Source organism: Typopeltis vanoorti, chromosome 16, assembly GCF_054136105.1.
Source record: "Typopeltis vanoorti isolate ZY-2024b chromosome 16, IOZ_Tvanoo_1.0, whole genome shotgun sequence".
NCBI classification, from domain to species: domain Eukaryota; kingdom Metazoa; phylum Arthropoda; class Arachnida; order Uropygi; family Thelyphonidae; genus Typopeltis; species Typopeltis vanoorti.
In genome coordinates, this window is record NC_143564.1 from 47,555,619 (window position 1) to 47,575,984 (window position 20,366).

General features: G+C 36.0%; 1 protein-coding gene across 1 annotated transcript in view; it reads right to left on the bottom strand.

Annotated features, from left to right (window-relative positions):
- The window catches only part of mr (anaphase promoting complex subunit morula), a 292,827-nt gene that overhangs the window by 199,371 nt on the left and 73,090 nt on the right, over nucleotides 1-20,366 (bottom strand). The window contains exon 3 of the mRNA XM_090406339.1: nucleotides 11,067-11,166. Within this exon, the coding sequence (XP_090262465.1) occupies nucleotides 11,067-11,166 (100 nt within the window). The remainder of the gene's footprint in view (nucleotides 1-11,066; nucleotides 11,167-20,366) is intronic.

Genomic DNA, 20,366 nt, shown 5'->3' on the forward strand with positions numbered 1-20,366 from the left:
TCAATAAGTAATTAGTTTTAGTAATTGGAATTAAGATTTTTTAAATCTTAATTCCAATTAAGATTTAAAAAATTTAAAACTAAAGAAATCTAAACTCCAGTTAGAGTTTTGCTAATTATTGGAGTAATTTCACTTGTTTAACTAAAATATACAAAGAATTCAACAGGAACTATTGAATTCTTTGTGTATTTGTATAATATGCAGGAACTATATTGCATATTAATCACCAGATGATCAATACAAATGATTTAAAAATTAGTCTATTAAAATGAGTAGTACTTTGATGACAGCATAAGCACCATTATTATTATCATTATTCGTGACACCTCCAAGGAGTCCGAAGACTCATCGCGAGAGGACACCCACTGTACAACTCTCCGCCTCCACCACTACACCGAACCTCTACTACTAATCATCAACATCAGTGCTATATACTGCCCACTACCACCACAGCTAGTATTTTTTTTGTCTGTAAATTGTGTGTGTTCTGAAGAGCCGATTTGTCTGTATGCAGGATGAAAAACCTGAGTTTCCGGGAGGAAAAACCCTGCTACCTCGATACGAGATCAGCTAACTTACCTTTTATTGAAAACGTCGATATAAAGATTCCTCCCATCATGACGAGAATCGAACTTAGGCCTTTTTCAATGAAAGAGCGCAACATACCATCGTTCTTCCAATTGCACTACGGAGGCACTATTGAGAGCTAAAGAAAAATTACAAATAATAATAATAATAAAAACTAGGTTGAGACTTATTATTACACACTCCATGGAGTCAGCAGACTCATCGTGGGAGGTTCATTCAACTGATAACATATCATATAGAATCTTAAAATCCTTAACACTCTTTGAATTAACAACATATTCTGGTAATGCATTCCATTCACTGACAATTCTCCATGTAAAAAATCTGCTTACACAACTTCCAGGAATGACCTCTGGTTCTTCCCCTCTCACCATCTACTCGTTTTATAATCCCCTTTGGATTAATCTGATAAAATTCTCTCACTAACTTAAATGTCTCTATCATATCACCTCTCGTCCTCCTATCCACCAAAGTCTGAAATTGACATTTCTTCAACCTCTCTCTCCATAGCCAGCATTCCAAAGTCCCGAGATTGTCAGAGTCACTCATCTCTGGACCCTCTCCAATGCCTCCACATCACATTGAAAACCAGGTGACCAGATCAGAGCACAATAGTCCAAGTGAGATCTGACCAGTGACTTATACAGTGGCACAGCCACCTCCTTATCCTTACATGTCAGAGTACTTCTTATCATAGCAACACTACAATGTGCAGCCTTTGCAACACTAGCAATATGTCCTCTAAACTTCAGTCTACTGTCAACCAAATTTAGTTCAATGTTTGAATGTTAGTAAAACTACACAGTTTTACTAACATTCAAAGCTAAAAATTCACTTTTTGCTGTTTAGTACTTTGCGGGTCCTCCTCTTGCCTTTATTACAGCTAAGCATCAGCAGGGCATTGAAAAATCAATTTCCCGATGAATGCAACTGTCAGTTCATGGTTTCATACCCTTATAATGGCTTCTTGGAGCTCTCGAAGTGTTTCCAGCTTCTTGTGTATTTCAGTCTGCATTTGGTAGCACAAATTCTCAATAAGTAGAGATCTAGGATTTTTCCTTGCCACCGTAGTTGCTGAATCAAGTATTCATTGAGCCATTTCTTAAAAGGGTATATGTTCGACAAAAACATTTTAAGTATTAAACTCAATTCGCATGGTACATTTTACCCATTTTGCCCTATGATAAGTGGCAGAGTCTTCCTAAAAGATGCAGTTCATCGTTACAGTAAAGTGGTCTCTGATAGTAAGCAGCAATTCTGGTACACTTGTAACTCACTGAACCTTTCATGAAATGCAAGCAATCGACACTATGATAAGACATGCAGCTCCAGATCTCCTGACTGGCTGAGAATCAGACCATCGACGCCAAACAGTCAAGGTTGAATTTATCCCCTGTTCATTTTCGAAGTGTCTGTCTGCCATCAGAACTCCACTGGTTAAACTTTTTCTCGCCAGCAAAAATTATTCTTTTCCACTGATCACAGGTCAATCTGCATGCTCTTGGGAGACCGATTTAACCCAGCCAATCTCAATTTTCTGATTTTAAAAAATGAGATTGGCTTGACAGTTCTACAACTTGCCACAACTCCTGTTTGTTGTTCCCAGTTCCAATTTAGTTTTCCGGATGACACATGGCGATTTTTGGGCCAGAGCCACCAGCCTTAAAACTCGATCTTGGATTGGTGTAGACAGTGGCTTTCTTCCTTCCAGCAGATCCAGTTTCCTTCACTTTAAACAGCAGCAGTATCACAGTAGATTGACTACAGGACATCCTTTTAGCTATACCATACTCGCCCCCCCCCCCATTCATGGTTTCAGTTATCTGTGGTGAACCCCAGTCAGTAAATATTAAATGAAAAACTCCAGAAATAAACAATTTATAATTACACTGGCAAAGTGGATACTAGATGCAAACATTATTTCAAAGCCAAATGTTTATAGAAGAGGAAAGTCACCAGTGGTGTACCTCAGGAGTTGTTTTAGGGCCGCTGCTGTTTAACATGTATGTCAATGATATTGGTGAAGATTTGGATGGGGATATTCAATTGTTTGCAGATGATGCAAAGTTGGGATGAACTATGAAGAGTAAAGATATTGTGGCCTTAGAAGAAGACTTAAATAGATTGAGTGAATAGACTCCAGAATGGCGATGCCAGTTCAACGTTGCAAAATGTAAGGATATCTGGAGAGTTCATCGAAAAGGCAATTAATCGAAAGACAATTCATTGAAAAGGCAATTAATCGAAAGACAATTCATCGGAAAGGTAATTAATCGAATGAACAATTCATTGTACGACAATTTGTTGAAAATGCAATTCATAGAAAAAATAATTCAACGAAAATTTTAAACTTTTCGAAAATGTTATGATGAAAGTGATCCATTTAGAATAAATGGATCACTGAAAAGTAATCCATTTAGAATAAATACTGAATGCAGAGTGAGAAAGCAATGCTACTTTAATAGGGAATAATTATAGAACAATATGGTTTCTTATTGTCTTTCTTGTCCGATAACTGTTTTCTGTCTGTTTATGGGAGGAAAAGCCCAGCCTACGCAGGCTCCATTATTATTATTGTTACTAGTAGAAATAGGTGACTTCAATACAGCAATTATTATGGGATGAATAAAAGTATCAAATAGTGAATCTGAATCAGATTCACTATTTGAAACTTTTACAAGAAAATGTCAAACTTTTTTTCAGTTTTCAGTTCAGCTATATTCAGGGCCACAAAGAAATAACGTGTCCAAATTATGTATTACAATAACTCTCTGACTTAGTGGAATTAGTAGAAGTTGTCGGTACAAGAAGCTGTCTGCAAGGTTCAGTTTTTTGTTCTAAATGGATCACTTTTATCATAACATTTTCGAAAAAAAGTTTCAAAATGACATTAGCAATTTCGCTTTGGCTGGATCAATTTAATGAAATTTTAGTTAAAATTTTCCATGAATTGTTTTTTTGATGAATTACATTTTCAACAAATTCTTCATTTGATGAATTGTCTTTCGATTAACTGTTTTTTCGATAAATTTTCATGGAACCAAATGTAAGGGTTTAAAATTTGGGAAACAAAGATGGGATGCAGAATTGATGCTTGGTGGGGATATATTGTTGGAGGTGGAGGAAATAATAGATCTTGGAGTGACAGTGCATAAGGATCTGAAATTTAGGGGGGACACTGCCAAAATTGTGAGGACAACACAATGAATTCTGGAAATAATGCAGAGGACACTGACTTGTAGAAAAGGAGATTCTTGTTCCATTGTATAAGGCTCTGATTAGGCCACAGATGGACTACTGTGCAGATCTGGTCACCTGGTTTTCAAAAGGACAAAGAGATTTTGGAAAGGGTTCAGAGGTGATTGATTAAGGTAGTTTCTGATATCTGGAATGTAAAATATAAGGAAAGGTTGAGAAGATGCAATTTACAGAGTCTAGTGCATAGTAAGAAGAGGAGTGATATGATAGCCCTACAAGTTAGTAAGGGGTTAATACAGGATCAATGTTGAAGAGGTTTTACAGAAAATGGTGGGAGATCAAGGGAGAACCAGAATACATCCCTGGAAGCTGTACAAGGAGGGTGTGAGCTGGAGAGTGAGCAGCAGGTTTTTTGCATGCAGAGTTGCGAATGATTGGAATGCCTTGCCCGAGAGGGTGGTGTCTGCAGATAATTTGAATATGTTTAAGGCATAGTATGATGATGAGCTGTGTGTATGACAATAGGATCTCCTAGATGAGTCTTTGACTCCATGGAGTCTTAGGATAATAAGTTGACCCGAGAGCTTACGAGAATACAATCATCGGCATCCCTGAGTTGAATTGCAGAGAGGTCTCTGAACTAACTTAAGTAGCACAAGCTAAGGCAACTTGGGGATATCAAGGATTGTATTCTCGTAAGCTCTCAGGTCAACTTATGAAATTTTCATAGTTTCTACAATCATTTGCCTTTGAAATAATGTTGGATCTAATATCCATTTTGCCTATGTAATTTTACATCGCTGAAATGAAGCTTTATGGCTCTTTCTTTTAGTAATAAATAATTTATAAATTTTAAATTGCACACTGTTTTGAGTAACGTGATGAAATCTCACATCGTCCTGCCGGTACATGAATTACCCCTTTGTGCAGCATATCCATGCTGTACCGTATACACTACCCACCTGTTAGTCACTTAGTAGACATCTGAAAATATTAAATGGAAAATTCCAGAAATAAACTATTGCTAAGTTTTAAATCGCATGCTGTTCTGAGTAGTTCTCAGTTTGAGCATTGTGGTATCACATTTCATTGTTCAAGGAACCCTTATTTTGCTTAATAATGGTCCTAAAGCACAAGGGTAGTGATGCCATCAAATTCAGATATGCCAAAGAGAAGCAGTAAGTAGAGTGCTTCCTTTTAAGTGAAAAGGTGATGTTCTCGACTTCATAAAATAATAAAGAAAGAAATAATAAAGAAAACATATGTTGAGGTTGCCACGATTCCATTCACATTCAGATAACTTTTATTACAGCATGTTGTTATAACTGTTCTATTTTATTATTGGTTATTGTTGTTAATATCCTACCGAGCCTAATTTATAAATTACACTTTATCATAAATATGTATGTATAGGAAAAAACACAGTATATATAGGATTTGTATATATATATATAGGTACTCTCCGCGGGGAGTCTTGGAACGTATTCCTCCCGCAGATAAGGAGTGGGACTACTGTATATATATTTATCTCGCACTTTTCTTCAAAGTGTTAACTGCACATAACTAGCCATAGCGATCTCAGCACAAAAATGCAAAAACTAGCTCATGCTGTCTATTTATAGCATAAAAGTCTGATGCAATAGCAGCAACTATTGCATTATACAGAAACCCACAAGAATAATAGCTGATGGAATACAATGGAATATCTAATGATAAACCAATGAAAATTACCATTTAAGTACAGTGGAACCTCGGTTGTCGAACGCCTCTGTTCTCGAACAATTCGGTTCCTGAACATATTTTCGGAACAAAAAACGCCCCGGTTTCAGAACAGAATTTCGGTTCCCAAACAGACAAACGGCAACCCCATGCTCCGCTGTAAGGCGGGAAAATATAGGTACAGTGCAGACACCTGCTCGAATTTGCAGTGAGTTTTCTTGATTTGCTTTATGTTTTGTTGTTGTTTTTTTTCATAAATTATTATTAATTAAGCCACCACGGGACCATAGAAGAATAGTGATAGCAGCAAAGCGAAAAGAAAATTTGTTAGAACCACCACGATAGAGATGAAAAAAGAAATCATATCCAAACATGAAAATGGCGTTTGTGCCTTGGATATTGCTATGCAGTTCGGTATGGCGAAATCAACGATCTGTACGATACTCAAAAATAAAGAGGCGATCAATTTTCGTCTATATTTTATCTATTTATTGTGTTTATTCTTTTTATGTAAGATTTTATGCATTTTCGTTATGTTTGTATACAATCTTATGCATGAAGTACTGTTGTAAAGATTTAAATAAACAATCATCTGGGGTTCGGGAACGGATTAATCCATTTTACATTAATTCTTATGGGAAAATGGTTTCAGTTTTCGAACAATTCGCCTTCGGGAATGAATTAAGTTCGACAACCGAGGTTCCACTGTACTAAAACCTATGCTTATGTAAGGTGATGCAGTTTCAATGAACACGGGTGTGTAAGTATGTATACATATTGCTCAGTATGATGTCCTACTATTTACATATATTTGACATATTTTGAACAGCATTTCTGTTAAAACTTTATCATATATCTTTTCCAGATATTCAGTACTCGTATATACTGTAGACCATTATACTCTAGTGAATCTTGCTATTTTTTTTAACATAAAAATATGATCAAGACAACGTCTATTTGGCCTGAATACATCATTATTCTTCCCCAGATTTATCTTCCACAATTTTTGTGGAAGTAAAATCTGAGGAAGCCTATTCATGCATACATGAGTATGCATGAATAAATCAGGAACACTTGGGAGAGAATCTCTATCATTGGCCTTGGCTGAAAGAATGCAGAATGTGTTACATCTAGCAATTTTTGATGCTGATAGCTAATTTTGTGGTTTTTCAAGGGTTTCATTTTTGTTTTATTGTGAACTATATCGTACATTGTGGCACTGATGAACAAAACAATAGCGGGTGATTTTAACATGTGATTTTTTCACTGCAGCAGATATTAAATGCATGAACTTTGTAGAATGAGAAATTTATGGGAAGAGAATGAAACTGGAGATTGTATTTGTCTTAATTGTTTGTGAGAAAGTACAGAAGTGTGAAGAGATTAAGAAGAATCATACCAGTGAGTTGAAAGATGAGATGTGTGATAACGTGATTGGTGAGATTGATGTTAGAAGTGGTATAAGTATGAATGAAGCAGTGGAAAATGAAGAGAATGATCAGATGGTAATGGAAACAATAGCGCACTTATGTGGAGTTCTCCACAGAACAAAACATGAGAATGAGTGGTTGGAGAAAAGCCTGGCAGATGGTATGACAAAATAGCAAAACAAGGGGAAGATGCAAGGGAAGAGAAAGTTCAGCATGAAAGACTGACTGGTTGGTTGATTTAAAGTTTATTGTTGCAAGAACTGCAAAGGTCATACAGTAATACACCAAAGGTTACAGCAGTACACAAGGGTATTAATAGTCATAAAGAGATAAATTAGTATTTAATAATTATGTGCAAGAAATTAAGATAAGCAATGCTGTATTTACATATAAATAGAATTTAAAATCAAACCTATTTGTATAAATTAATTATTTGCAAAAAGTTAAAAACATTATGCAATTTTTCCAACTCTGATAACTGCCTGAGTGTATGTGGCTTGACAACATTACTTAGTGTGATACTTAGTAAAAATTTCATTCCTCTCTCACGTGAAATGCTGGTATTCCAACACGATATGACAAAGGATGAGAGGCATGTTGCATTTTTCACACATAGGTGGGTCATCTGATCTCAGTAAATAAGAATGTGTGAGATGACTGTGGCCTATGCAGAGCCTAGCAAGAACAACTTCCTCGCTTCTGTTTCTACATTGACTAAACTGCCAATAGTTAATTTCAAGCTTAATATCACGTAATTTGTTTTGCAGTGTTTCATGCCATGATGACTGCCATTGGGCAATTAGCTTTAATCTTAAGAACTGTTTGTAGTCTGTACATGGTATTGTTAAACAATACGTCAAAAAAGTATGAGCTGATCTAGCAGTTGCATCTATATTATAATTTTCCTTAATTCCAATGTGGTTGGGAATCCAGCACCACTGAACATCAAAATTAAGGAACTTCATTTTGTACAACAGATGAATGTAAAACTTCACAAAGTACTGGATGAAGACTATACACAGGAGAAGAGACAGCCTGTAAAGAACGCAATGAGTCCATACAAATTACATGCTTTTGGTAGAGGTTTTCTTTTATGTGCATAAATGCAAGCTAAATGGCATACAATCTATTAAGCTTGCACTAAGCTGGATGGATGCAATGCTGCATATTTACAGCAATTAAATGGGAACTGGGGATATAATAATGTCAGGAAACACAGCATCACAACCAACAGAGATCTCAGATACTGTAGATGGAAAGGAAATCAAAGTGTACTGCATTGTATACATTAAATAACTGCATGTAGATAGTTGGTAGAGTATGAGAATTCCTCAGTTAGTACAGTAGGAGACTGCAGGATGCAGTGCAAACCTGCCATGAAGGAATGCTGTTATGTTTGGTGCAGGCAAAATTGACATTCATGCCAAAAACCTCCTTAATCTCTTTAATACATATATATTAAATCTCTTTAATACATATACATACAGGTATATGTATATGTATACATATACATATACCTGTATATGTAAAAAAATACATATACAGCTGTGTGAAGTGTGTGTGATACTAAGCCTCATAATGTAGAGAAAAAAGACAAGTCCACGTAAGATGCCTTGGAAGAAACTTGATGTTTAGGAAGTTAAGAGACAATTATTTCCATCTAATAACAGAGGTGGTTCATTTGCTTTAACATAAAGACTTTGAGTGGGTGATGTGCAAAAATCATCAGTAGCCGCAATTCATATACCCTGATGATGAATGATTCATCCAATCATTGCAAACTATTCTGCCTTGCAGAACCATAGACTTGAGACCAGTAATCCAGCTTTGAACATATAAGTAAGAATGAAGATTGTTTCACATAGAGTGCAGAGATTCAATGTGCTCTGCCAGTTTTCTGTTAATTGACAAATGTGTGCAAAGGATGTAAGTTTTGTAAGTTCTCTGTCAAAAATTAGTGACTGTTTTCAACTTGTATATGGGATATATGACTTTTGCATTACTTCAACCTTGGTATCTCTTCTGGGTCTGTTACCACTGATGAGATCTCAATTAAGGTTGAAACTGGTCTGGGTAGTGGACCTTCCTTAGGTATGTATAATGCAATGCATTATACACACCTAAGGAGGAGAGAGAGAGAGAGAGAGAGAGAGAGAGAGAGTGTGTGTGTGTGTGTGTGTGTGTGTGTGTGTGTAATGCAGTGCATTATACACACCTAAAAGGATGTGTCCTTTGCATTTAACTTTTCTACTATGATTTTTGCATTAATTTTAAGTGCACTAAGGCAATTAATATGAAGTCATTAGCCTATTATTATTATAATAGTGTCTCCATGGAGTCAAGGACTCATCACAGGAGACCCTATATTGACACACTAACCATCATTCACACAATACTTATACTTCTCCTTAAACTCATTCACACACACGAAGCACTCAAAACCACCTCTGGCAATGCATTCCACACATTTACCACCCCTCCAAGCAAAAAATCTACTCCTGACACCCTCATTAACCACACTCTTATGCAATTTTCAGGGTAATCTTTCGTTCTTTCCTTTCCTTTCCTGCACTGTACAGAAAAAAAATGGCATCAGATCAATCCTATAAATCCCTTTACTCATTTATATGCTTCTATCATTTCTCCTTTCTTATGCCTATCAGCTAGTTTTTGGAGCCAACAGACTTTCAATCTATCCTCACAGGAAATATTCCAGACATGCAACAATCTTTGTCACTTGCCTCTAGATCCTCTCCACCATTTTTTCATCACCAAGAATCCAGGTGACCAGATCTGTGTGCAATAGACCAGATGTGATCTTATTAAATGCCTTATAAAGTGGAACAATAACTTCCCTATCCCTGCTTGTCAGTTTATTCTTCAACAATCATGTAATTTGATGTGCTGTTCCGGCCATCTTTGAAACATGCTCTCTAATCTTCAATTCTCTGTCCAATAACCCCCAAGTTCCTTGCCTTGTCAACATCTTGCAGTTCAATTCCATTAATATAGTGCACAGAATGTGATCTCATCCTCCCAAAGTGCATCACCTTACACTTAGCCATGTTAAACTGGAAGTCATTTACCTTTGACCATACTGACAGCATATATAAGTCATCCTGCAAGATATCTACATCACCTTCATTGAAAATGATTCCTTATTTTGCACAATCAGCAAACAAGCAGATGTTTCCTGTCAAATTATTTCCAATATCATTAATGTACAACAGAGGACCAAGTAACAGAGTTATAAGGTATACCACTAGTCACCTGCCTTCTCCCGGACTCAACTCCTCCATAAACCATTCTCTGATATTTATCTATCAACTACCCTCTAATCCAAATCACCAGCTTTGGATCCATTCCAAATTTGGATTAATTCTAATTTATGCAGCAGAGTTCCATGTGGAATCCTGTTAAATGCTTTTGCAAAGGTCAGTAGTATCATCGAGTAAGTATTTCCTTTATCCAACTCCACTGTTACTTTATTACAGAAAGTAAGTTACCAAGGCAAGATGTACCCTTCACAAAACCATGTTACCCCTTATAAAGTATGATATTTCTGTCCATTTAGTCCTGAATTAGAATTTTTATCAATTTCTCCAAAACCTTAACCACCATTCCTGATATACTGATTGGCCTATAAGAAACTTCATGCACAAAATGTGTTTGCTTACATTTGGATAATTCTTGGCATTTTTAATTTAAGTTAAAAAATAGTCTGGACATTACATAATCCCGGTCTCACACTAGTCCTTATCTGAAACCATTTTGATACTTACAACACAGCTTTTACTTTCTTTGTAGATTTATTTCATTATCACATATTGATCAGGAACTCTATTTTCTAATAATTATCCATAATGAATACTCCCCAATGCTGTGACAAAATCTATAAAAATTTAGATATAAGGTGGTAGTTCTAAACTTTCTATTCGGTTATATTACTTTAAATAAAAATGTGATGTAAAACTAATTTGCTCACGCCTGTATGTCTTTTCTATTTCATTTTCAATTCTATTTACAATGTTATATTGACATTTGCTTATGTATAAAATGTAATGTAACAGTACAGACTTTAAAAAAAGAATATATATATAAAAAATATATGTATATGTATATATTACTTACAACTGTTGAGTAAGTTTAAAAAAATTACCAAGAATTTTCTGACACTGACATAAATCTGATCTTTCACAACCAGGACACTGAATTTGTTCTTGATGCAATTCTATTAAAATAAATAAATAATATAATAGCACAAAGGGGAAGCATGCAGTAAGAAAGAAATGCATATTTTTGTAGCCTTACTACAGATGAAAACAAAACAAAACAAAACATTTGAAAAGGTACCAGTTAGATTGTACTGCATTAAGCTGTTGTTAATACCTATCGAAACAAATGAAATGCATCTATAATTACATAATGTTTTTTAACCTTTGATATTTACTATTATAGTATGCCAACCATTTTAAGTCGAATAGCACATAAAAACTTTAGCATTACAAAATTCTTCTTATGTAGCTTTTCCAATTTGGAGGTTATCAACCATGGTATGCCTGAGTGTCCGTTCCTCTGTCATCCTTTTGATCTCGTAATAGCTCTTGTTATCCTTTCATTTCTTTACATCATCAACCCCTAAGAGGTTCTTGTTTACAAAGAGATCTTTCTCCCTCTAATTTTTCCTCCAGTATTTCCAGAGATGTTTTCCCTGCTGATTGGATTAGATGTCTGTTGGTATCAGCAAGATGAATATAGGGAGGGTAGGGTCCCTGGAGTCTGTTTTAGAAAAATTACTGTTTAAATTATATATGTGTCCTGCCATCTTGCACTTTCTCCTTATAAGACCTTCCACGAGTACCCTTTTGATTCCCATTAACTTCAATACCTCTTCATTAGTTTTTTTTCTCCTTCCAAGAAATCTTCAGTACTCTCCTATAGCACCACATCTCAAAGGCCTATCGAATACTGCTCTCACATCTGGAGTGAGGGTCCTAAAAGCTCCCTCAAAATGCTCGACTCAATAGAGAGGAGAGCAATTAGACTAATAAATGACCCATCTCACACCAACTCGCTCCCCTCACTTCAGACGCGTGGTCTCTGCAATCTGTATATTCTATAAATATTTCCATGGGAAATGTTCATCTGAAACAGCATCAATAATTCCCCCACTCTGTACTAAGCCCATTGGAACATGTACAGCTGCCACCCAACATACTTTCACAGTACACCTTGAAACCCACAGAACAAGTTTCTTTTCCTCCTCATTCATCCCTTCTACTGCGGTACTGTGGAACAGTCTCCCCCCCCCCGACATATTTCGCAAGGAATACAACATACAGGTATTTAAATCAAATGTAGACAAGTTTCTCCTTTCCCAACCCACCACCCATATATGGTACTAACGTACTATAGGTTGACTAGTCAACCTCTCGTATATGAGCCCAACATAAAAAAAAAATAAATAAAAAAAAAAAAATTCCTGATTATGGATTTTGTATATGTCCATGTCTCACATCCATAATTCGATGCAGACCATATACTGGGTTTTATATGTTATTATTCTTATTTTAGTCTGTTTATTTATTCCAGAGATTGTTAGTAATTTATTATTCCAAAATGCTTCTTTTGCCATAGCTATTCCTGATTTTATTTTAAAAACTGTTGCTCTTAAATAATCCTCCTCGTGGTGCACCCTGGATAATGCTAAAGAGCTAGAGCGACTTGCCAACCAGACTATCTTCTCAATCTCCTGGTTACTGCACACATAAACTCAAACACATGAATTAGCTCTCTTAAGGGCAAGATGACTAGGAATATTGAATCTGTTGGCCGAATTTTCCAAATTAACATTGAGGGTATATGTAAAGCAAAACATGAATACCTCCCAAAGATTTTATATGACAACAATGTCGACGTTGTTCTTATTCAAGAGACTCACTGTAAGGATATGGATCAGCTCCAACACAGGGGCCGAATTCCTGTTTACATTATCATTTGGAGCCACACAACCATCATGCATATTGCCTTGCCATCTATGTACGTAGTAACCTAGAAGATTCACACCTATTACAACCAGAATTGTCGGTTGTAATGAGTATAAACGTGTATAAAGCCCTGCCATCTTGTGGCCTCCACAAGTTCTACTAGTGCACAACCACCTTGCGATGCATATAGGTGACTTTAACGGTCACCACACGCTATGGAAATATGCTTCCAACAATGAATGCAGAGAATACTTTGACAGAATGGGCAGAAATTCACAACATGCACCTAATTTTTAATGCAAGATAGATCTTCCTTCAGGTCAGCAGCTTGGAACAGGGAGTACAACCCCGACTTCTGCTTCGTCATTCAAGACAACAATGGACGACTGTTACCTACATTGAGAAGAATTCTCTCCAACTTTCCCCAAAGCCAACCTAGACCAATTATATTAGAGATAGGTCTGCAGGTACCCACTGACAAATCGATCCAATGTCCCTGCTGGAACTTCCAGAAAAACGACTGGGATACATTTGCTGCCTGTCTTGAGAAATATGTCTACTGGATCCCTCCAACAAGCAATAATTACAAGAGATTCGTGGGAGCTGTCTTAGCTGTAGGTAAGAAGACCATACCAAGAGACTTCTGGAAGGAGTATATCCCTGGATGGGACAATGATAGTAATAAACTGTATCCAAGTGTGTATGGACGAGAACAAAAGTAAACAAAGGACACTGGATAATGGACTACCACAAGGGTCAGTTCTGGCTCCCCTCCTTTTTAAGTTGTACATCGCAGATTTGCCTAATACAATCTGCAAGAAGTTTTGCTATGCTGATGACATTGCTCTAGCCACCAGACACACCAATTTTACTACAATGGACAATACACTAACAAACGACCTTGCAGTCCTAGATGAATACTTCAGCAAATGGAGATTATGCCCAAATCCTGGCAAAACAGAAGTTTCATGCTTCCACCTGAATAATAACCAGGCTAACAAAGAACTCATGGTCTACTTCAACCACAAACTGTTATGCTACAACAGATTCCCGAAATATCTGGGAGTCACTCTGGATAGAACACTATTTTTTTTAAACCACATCTCATTAACACAGCATCATGCACTGCTCTTGGCCTCATTTACTCTACAGCTGAATACTGCTCACCCATATGACTGAACAGTGCCCATATGTATTTGGTTGATGCTCAGCTTAACGCCACTATGCGCCTTATTTCTGGAACTATAAAATCAACACCAACCTACTGGCGGAATGTTGCTAAGCAACATTCCGCCTCCACACATCTGCAGATCCAACTTTCTTCTACATGAATACAGCAAAATCATGGAAATACAAAATCTTCCAGTCCACGAAGACATCCCGCCCCTAGAAATAAACAGGCTAAAGTCAGGCACCCTCTAATTTTAACAGCAAAAAATCTTGCAGAGACAAATTTCAACATGAAGGAGAAGTGGAAAGAGTCCTGGTGTAACACTTCAACAGGGGTCTTCCATGAATTAGTGGACCCAACACAGATACCTTCGGGTTTTGACCTACCTCAGATAACTTGGTTTGCCCTTAACGGAATCCACACCACCCATGGCAGATGTGCAGACCACCTTTACAAATGGGGCATGATTGCCTCACCCAGGTGCGACTGTAGAGCACCCTGCCAGACAATTAATCATATTACAACAGAATATGTCCAACATGCATACAGTGGAAACCTATCAGACTTCACCCATGCTACACCAAGTGCAGTTGACTGGATAAGCAACCTAGACATTCAGTTGTAGCCTATCCTTCAGTGTCCCCCTTATTACTGTATTATGTCTTATTATCGTACATGTCTATTACTGTGTCCATATAGATTAAGGATTAATGTAATGTAGCTTTTCATGTGTGAGCCATATGCTAAATAAATAAATTAATTAAATAATTCTAAGCCTTTACATTTTGAATGAATCCTGCTGATACTCTTAAAAAAAATTTCTGTTTTGTTGCTGTTTTCTGCTTATTACCATATACCGTATTTGCTGGCATATAAGACGCACTTTTTTTCTTTGAAAATAGGTCTGAAAAACAGGGTGCGTCTTATACACCGATACTCAGTTTTTTATTACTTTCATTTCTGGAAATTTTCTCTGTTCCAAGTTACGTGATTTCTTTTTTGTTTCCTTGTGGTGTGTGAGAGCATTCCTGTTACATTAGTTATGTATTCCGGTTACTGGAATACATTCTAGTATTCCAGTTATGGATGGATAACATTTGGTCTAGGTGCTCTGTCGAACTGTTGAAGAAGCCTGCTCTGCTAGTATGGGATCAGTTTCGTTCTCACAGAACGGAAGATATTAAAAATAAACTCAAGGAATTGAAAACTCAGTTAGCTGTAATTCCAGGAGGTCTAACTAGTCAGCTTCAACCTTTAGATGTCTGTATTAATAAGCCATTTAAGAGATTTATGAAGGAGAAGTGGAACGCTGCATCCAGAAGACTGCTGGATGAAGTCTTCGGATTTTGAGGTTACGCCATCAGGAAGAAGGCAGAGGCCTAGCATTTTGCAAGTTTGTGAGTGGGTCAAAGCTTCATGGGATGCTGTGAAAACTGAGACAGTGGTTAAGTCATTTAAGAAGTGTGGCATTAGTAATGCAATGGATGGTACAGAGGACAAATTATTGTATGAGGACTCTATTTCTGATTTAGAAGAGGTTTCAAGTGTCTCTTATTTAGCTAGATAGAGATGAATTTCTGGGTTTTGACGAAGAAGATTAAAAGGTGGTTACTCTTTCCTAGTTAGATTAGGTATTTGTTGAAAGTAGACCTACTTATTACTTTATATTTGAATACTGTAAATTCATTATAATATTCAGTGATCAAGTTTTTTTTCCTAAAAATGTGTACAAAAAAGGGGGTGCGTATTATACGCCAGCAAATACGGTACTTAGTTTTAGCTGTATTTAATACTAAGCCATAATTCTGACTCTTTTAGATTAGTATCTCAACCATATTTTGTAACTGATTTTGAAGACCAAATCATCAGCAAATCTAATATTATTAATTCTATTACCATTTATTTTATTCCCATTTTAATTTCTTCATATCCTTTCATTATCATTTCACTGTATATATTGAAAGGTATATGTGATATTATTATTATTTGACACCTCCAGGGAGTCCAAGGACTCATCGAGGGAGGGCAACTTCTCTACAGCTCTGTCTCCACCACTCAATCCACCAATCAACGCCATCTACCGCCGAACACCACCACCACCACTAGTTTTTCCACAGATAATCACAAACATCCATGCCAATAACAGGATTCGAACCCACAGCCTTTTGGTTGGAGAGCGGATACGCTAACCACTCGGCCAGCCAAGCCTTGTCTCACTCCTCTTTTGATATCTATGAGGGTGGTCTGAAAAGTTCTTGGCCTAAAAATGAAAAAACAAATTTATAATTCCAAAATTATTTATATTTTTCAACATAATCTCCCTTACGACTAATACATTTATTTCAGCGATGCTCCAGCACCATTATCCTGTCCCTATAGTGGTTCTCAGTAAGATCTGCAAAATATCCCTTACAGCTGCAATCAGCTCTTGATTCGAAGAAAAATGCTGACCAGCGAGGAAGAGTTTTAGTTTTGGGAAGAGATAGATGTCAGAGGGAGCCAAATCTGGGGAATAGGGTGGATATTCCAACAATTCATAGTGCAAATCCCTTAATTTTCCCATTCCCAAAACATCTTTGTGGGCAGGTGCATTGTCCTGATGAAAGATGATTTTTTTCTTCTGCAAACCGGGTCTATTCTCATTAATTTTTTCTTCTAGTCTGGTTAAAAGATTGGAATAATATTCCCAAGTTATTGTTTTACATTTTAAAGATAATTAATAAATTATCTTTAAAATGTAAGTTTAGTATCAAAAAACATCGATGCCATGACCTTTCCTGCTGATGGAACCAACTTTGTCTTCTTTTGCACTAAACAACCAGCTTCTGTCCACTGTTTTGACTGTTGTTTGGATTCTGGTGTGTAATGGTGAATCCAAGCCTCATCCATAGTAATAAATCCTATTCAGGATTTATTACTATGCTCCAAGCACTGTTCAGAGATTTTCATGCAAGTGCATTTTTGATCTGCTGTGAGCAAGCTAAGCACCCATCTTGCACAAAGCTTTTTCATTTGCAATTCTTCATGCGAAATATATCCTACACGTTCTTTTGAAATGCCTATAGTCTGAGCAATTTCACACACTTTGACTTGCCAGTCATCCAATACCATATTGTGCACTTGACCAATGATTTCTGGTGTTGTTACACTTTTTGGACGTCCTTCACATGGATCATCTTCAAGGCTAGTACGGCCATGTTTAAACTCGGCAGCCCATTTCTTAATTGTCAAAATCGAAGGAGAAGAGTGTCCATAAACGTTTATGAACTTCGAATGAATTTCTTTTGGCGTTAAACCTTATTTTACAAAGAATTTTATAACTGTAACTGCACGATACTCAATTTTATCCATTTCAAAGGATACAGACAAACACTTTTGCTTCAGACAGCAGCATAAAACAAACTACTTGATAGAATGACTTGCAATTTCACATGGATGCTTATTAAAGATGTACCAACTTAAGAAAAAAAAAATCTTGCAGATAGTATTGCCATCTATGGTATAGGCCAAGAACTTTTCAGACCACCCATGTATTGTTTCATTATTAATTTCATTTATAATTTGTGTCTTCTGATTACAGCATAATTCTATTATTATTCCGAGGTTGTTTGTATCAATTTGAATGTCTTAATATTTTTATTAACTTGTCATCTATGTTTTACAGACTTTTCAAAAGCATTTGACAAAGTAAGCCAAATGCTTTTGGAAAGTCTGTAAAACATATATATATATATATATATATATATATATGTGGCGATTAGTTTTTACTCGGTTGTTATACATTTCAAAAAATAGATTTAATGACTCCAAGACCGAGATAACATATAAAGATTTTAATGATAAATACTACTAGTTTCGGCATATAGCAGCCTTCTTCAGGTATTTATAAAGGAAAGGAATACTAATAAACATTGAATTATTTAAATAAACAAACTGGAAATTACAGGTACAAATTGCCTCACATAATCGATACATAAAAACGTTGTATTTTTCAAGTTGTTCCAACTGGCGTGCCATTGTTTGTTGCAATTGTGCGTGCAAGTTCACGTGAACGCCAATATTGAATAACTGCAGCATGGCTATCTGGGATGTTATAACTTAAATTATTATTTAAGTGGACCGGGTTCAGTAGGATTTCCCGTGATTCTACGATTTTTCTTTCAAACTCATCTTCACAGCGAAAAATATTTTCTGATCTATTCCAGCATACAGAGTGGCTTTGTTGGTCATCATTAGGATTATTTGAAAAAAGAACATGACTGGATAAAGCAGTTGCATGAGATCTTTTGTATGAGATGTCTCTCTTATGCTCTTCTATGCGTTGTTCAATAGATTTGTTAGTTTGACCAAAGTATGGGATATTGCAATCACACCACAATTTATATACTCTTATTTTTAAACAAAATGGATACTCTGAAAAAACAATTAAGAAACTTCTTCTGAACCCTCCTAAGCAGTGCACAACAGAGACTATTAATTTTAAAGGTAGCATCTCTATTCCATACATTAGCACAGTCTCTAAGAAAATAGCTAAAGTCCTTAAAAAATATAATATCAGGACCTTCTTCACCACACTTCCAAAAATCCGCTCTCTAATCAGCCATCCAAAACCTACTCATCACAACCTTAAGTACCCTGGAGTATATAAATTGTGGTGTGATTGCAATATCCCATACTTTGGTCAAACTAACAAATCTATTGAACAACGCATAGAAGAGCATAAGAGAGACATCTCATACAAAAGATCTCATGCAACTGCTTTATCCAGTCATGTTCTTTTTTCAAATAATCCTAATGATGACCAACAAAGCCACTCTGTATGCTGGAATAGATCAGAAAATATTTTTCGCTGTGAAGATGAGTTTGAAAGAAAAATCGTAGAATCACGGGAAATCCTACTGAACCCGGTCCACTTAAATAATAATTTAAGTTATAACATCCCAGATAGCCATGCTGCAGTTATTCAATATTGGCGTTCACGTGAACTTGCACGCACAATTGCAACAAACAATGGCACGCCAGTTGGAACAACTTGAAAAATACAACGTTTTTATGTATCGATTATGTGAGGCAATTTGTACCTGTAATTTCCAGTTTGTTTATTTAAATAATTCAATGTTTATTAGTATTCCTTTCCTTTATAAATACCTGAAGAAGGCTGCTATATGCCGAAACTAGTAGTATTTATCATTAAAATCTTTATATGTTATCTCGGTCTTGGAGTCATTAAATCTATTTTTTGAAATATATATATATATATATATATATATATATATATATATATATTATTTATTTCTAATGATCTTTCACAATAACAGTTTTTAATTCATAAATTGCATTAATTATACTTTTTCCCAGCATGAATCCTTTTTTGCTGTTCACTTATATGGCATTTAGTTCTAGAAAACATTCTATTTTTTTTTATTATTATTATTTTCAATAGTATTTTTGAAGCATGGGATATGATACTGATTGTTCTAAAATCATTACATTGCATTATTCTCTTTTGGTGTTGGAATGCAAATAGATTTTATGAAGTTTTCTGATAGTATTACAAAATTACAAACTGCAAATGAATGCATCCAACCTGCCAATAGTAAAGGCTGATAATGGTAAAGACAGTTACTGATAAATGATTTTAGCTATGTGCTTTAAGCAGTGAACATCTGAAGTTTAAGATATTATATTAAGCAATGTGAATGAGGCATCAAATTTGCATTCAGATGATGAAAATGACCATAATTCTGTGAGAAAAGTATGTGTGTGGACCAAAAGCCAGATGACTATAGATCATGCAGGAAGAAGACAAGGCAATAGCATGGAATCAAAAAATGAGCAGAAAGAAAAATCAATGCTGCTGCAAGATTGTCAAGGAATAATTAACAGCTGAAACATCTGAATAGATATAAAAATTAATGGACAGAGTGAAGGCCTGTGTAGTCCTGTGGAAGTCATGTTTAGATCCATAGTGCTAGGCTGTCTGAAGAAAGCCGTTCTATGTTTGAATGTACTCACTGACTAGAACTAGAACTTTTTCTAATCCTTTCTTCGACTGATTCCCAAGTAGTTGATCTCGGCCACGTGCAAGCGGGATTTTTTCCCCACTGGAAACTTGGTTTTTTTCTGCCGCACGAACTCAACAATATCAAACATGGAACCCATACTACTTCAAACAACAATATGCTATGTTAAGGTTAGGGACCACAAGATAGCACACTTGACTGCCTCTCTTCATTGGATGCTGTTTATAATTAGTGATAGTCTTTGGCCAGC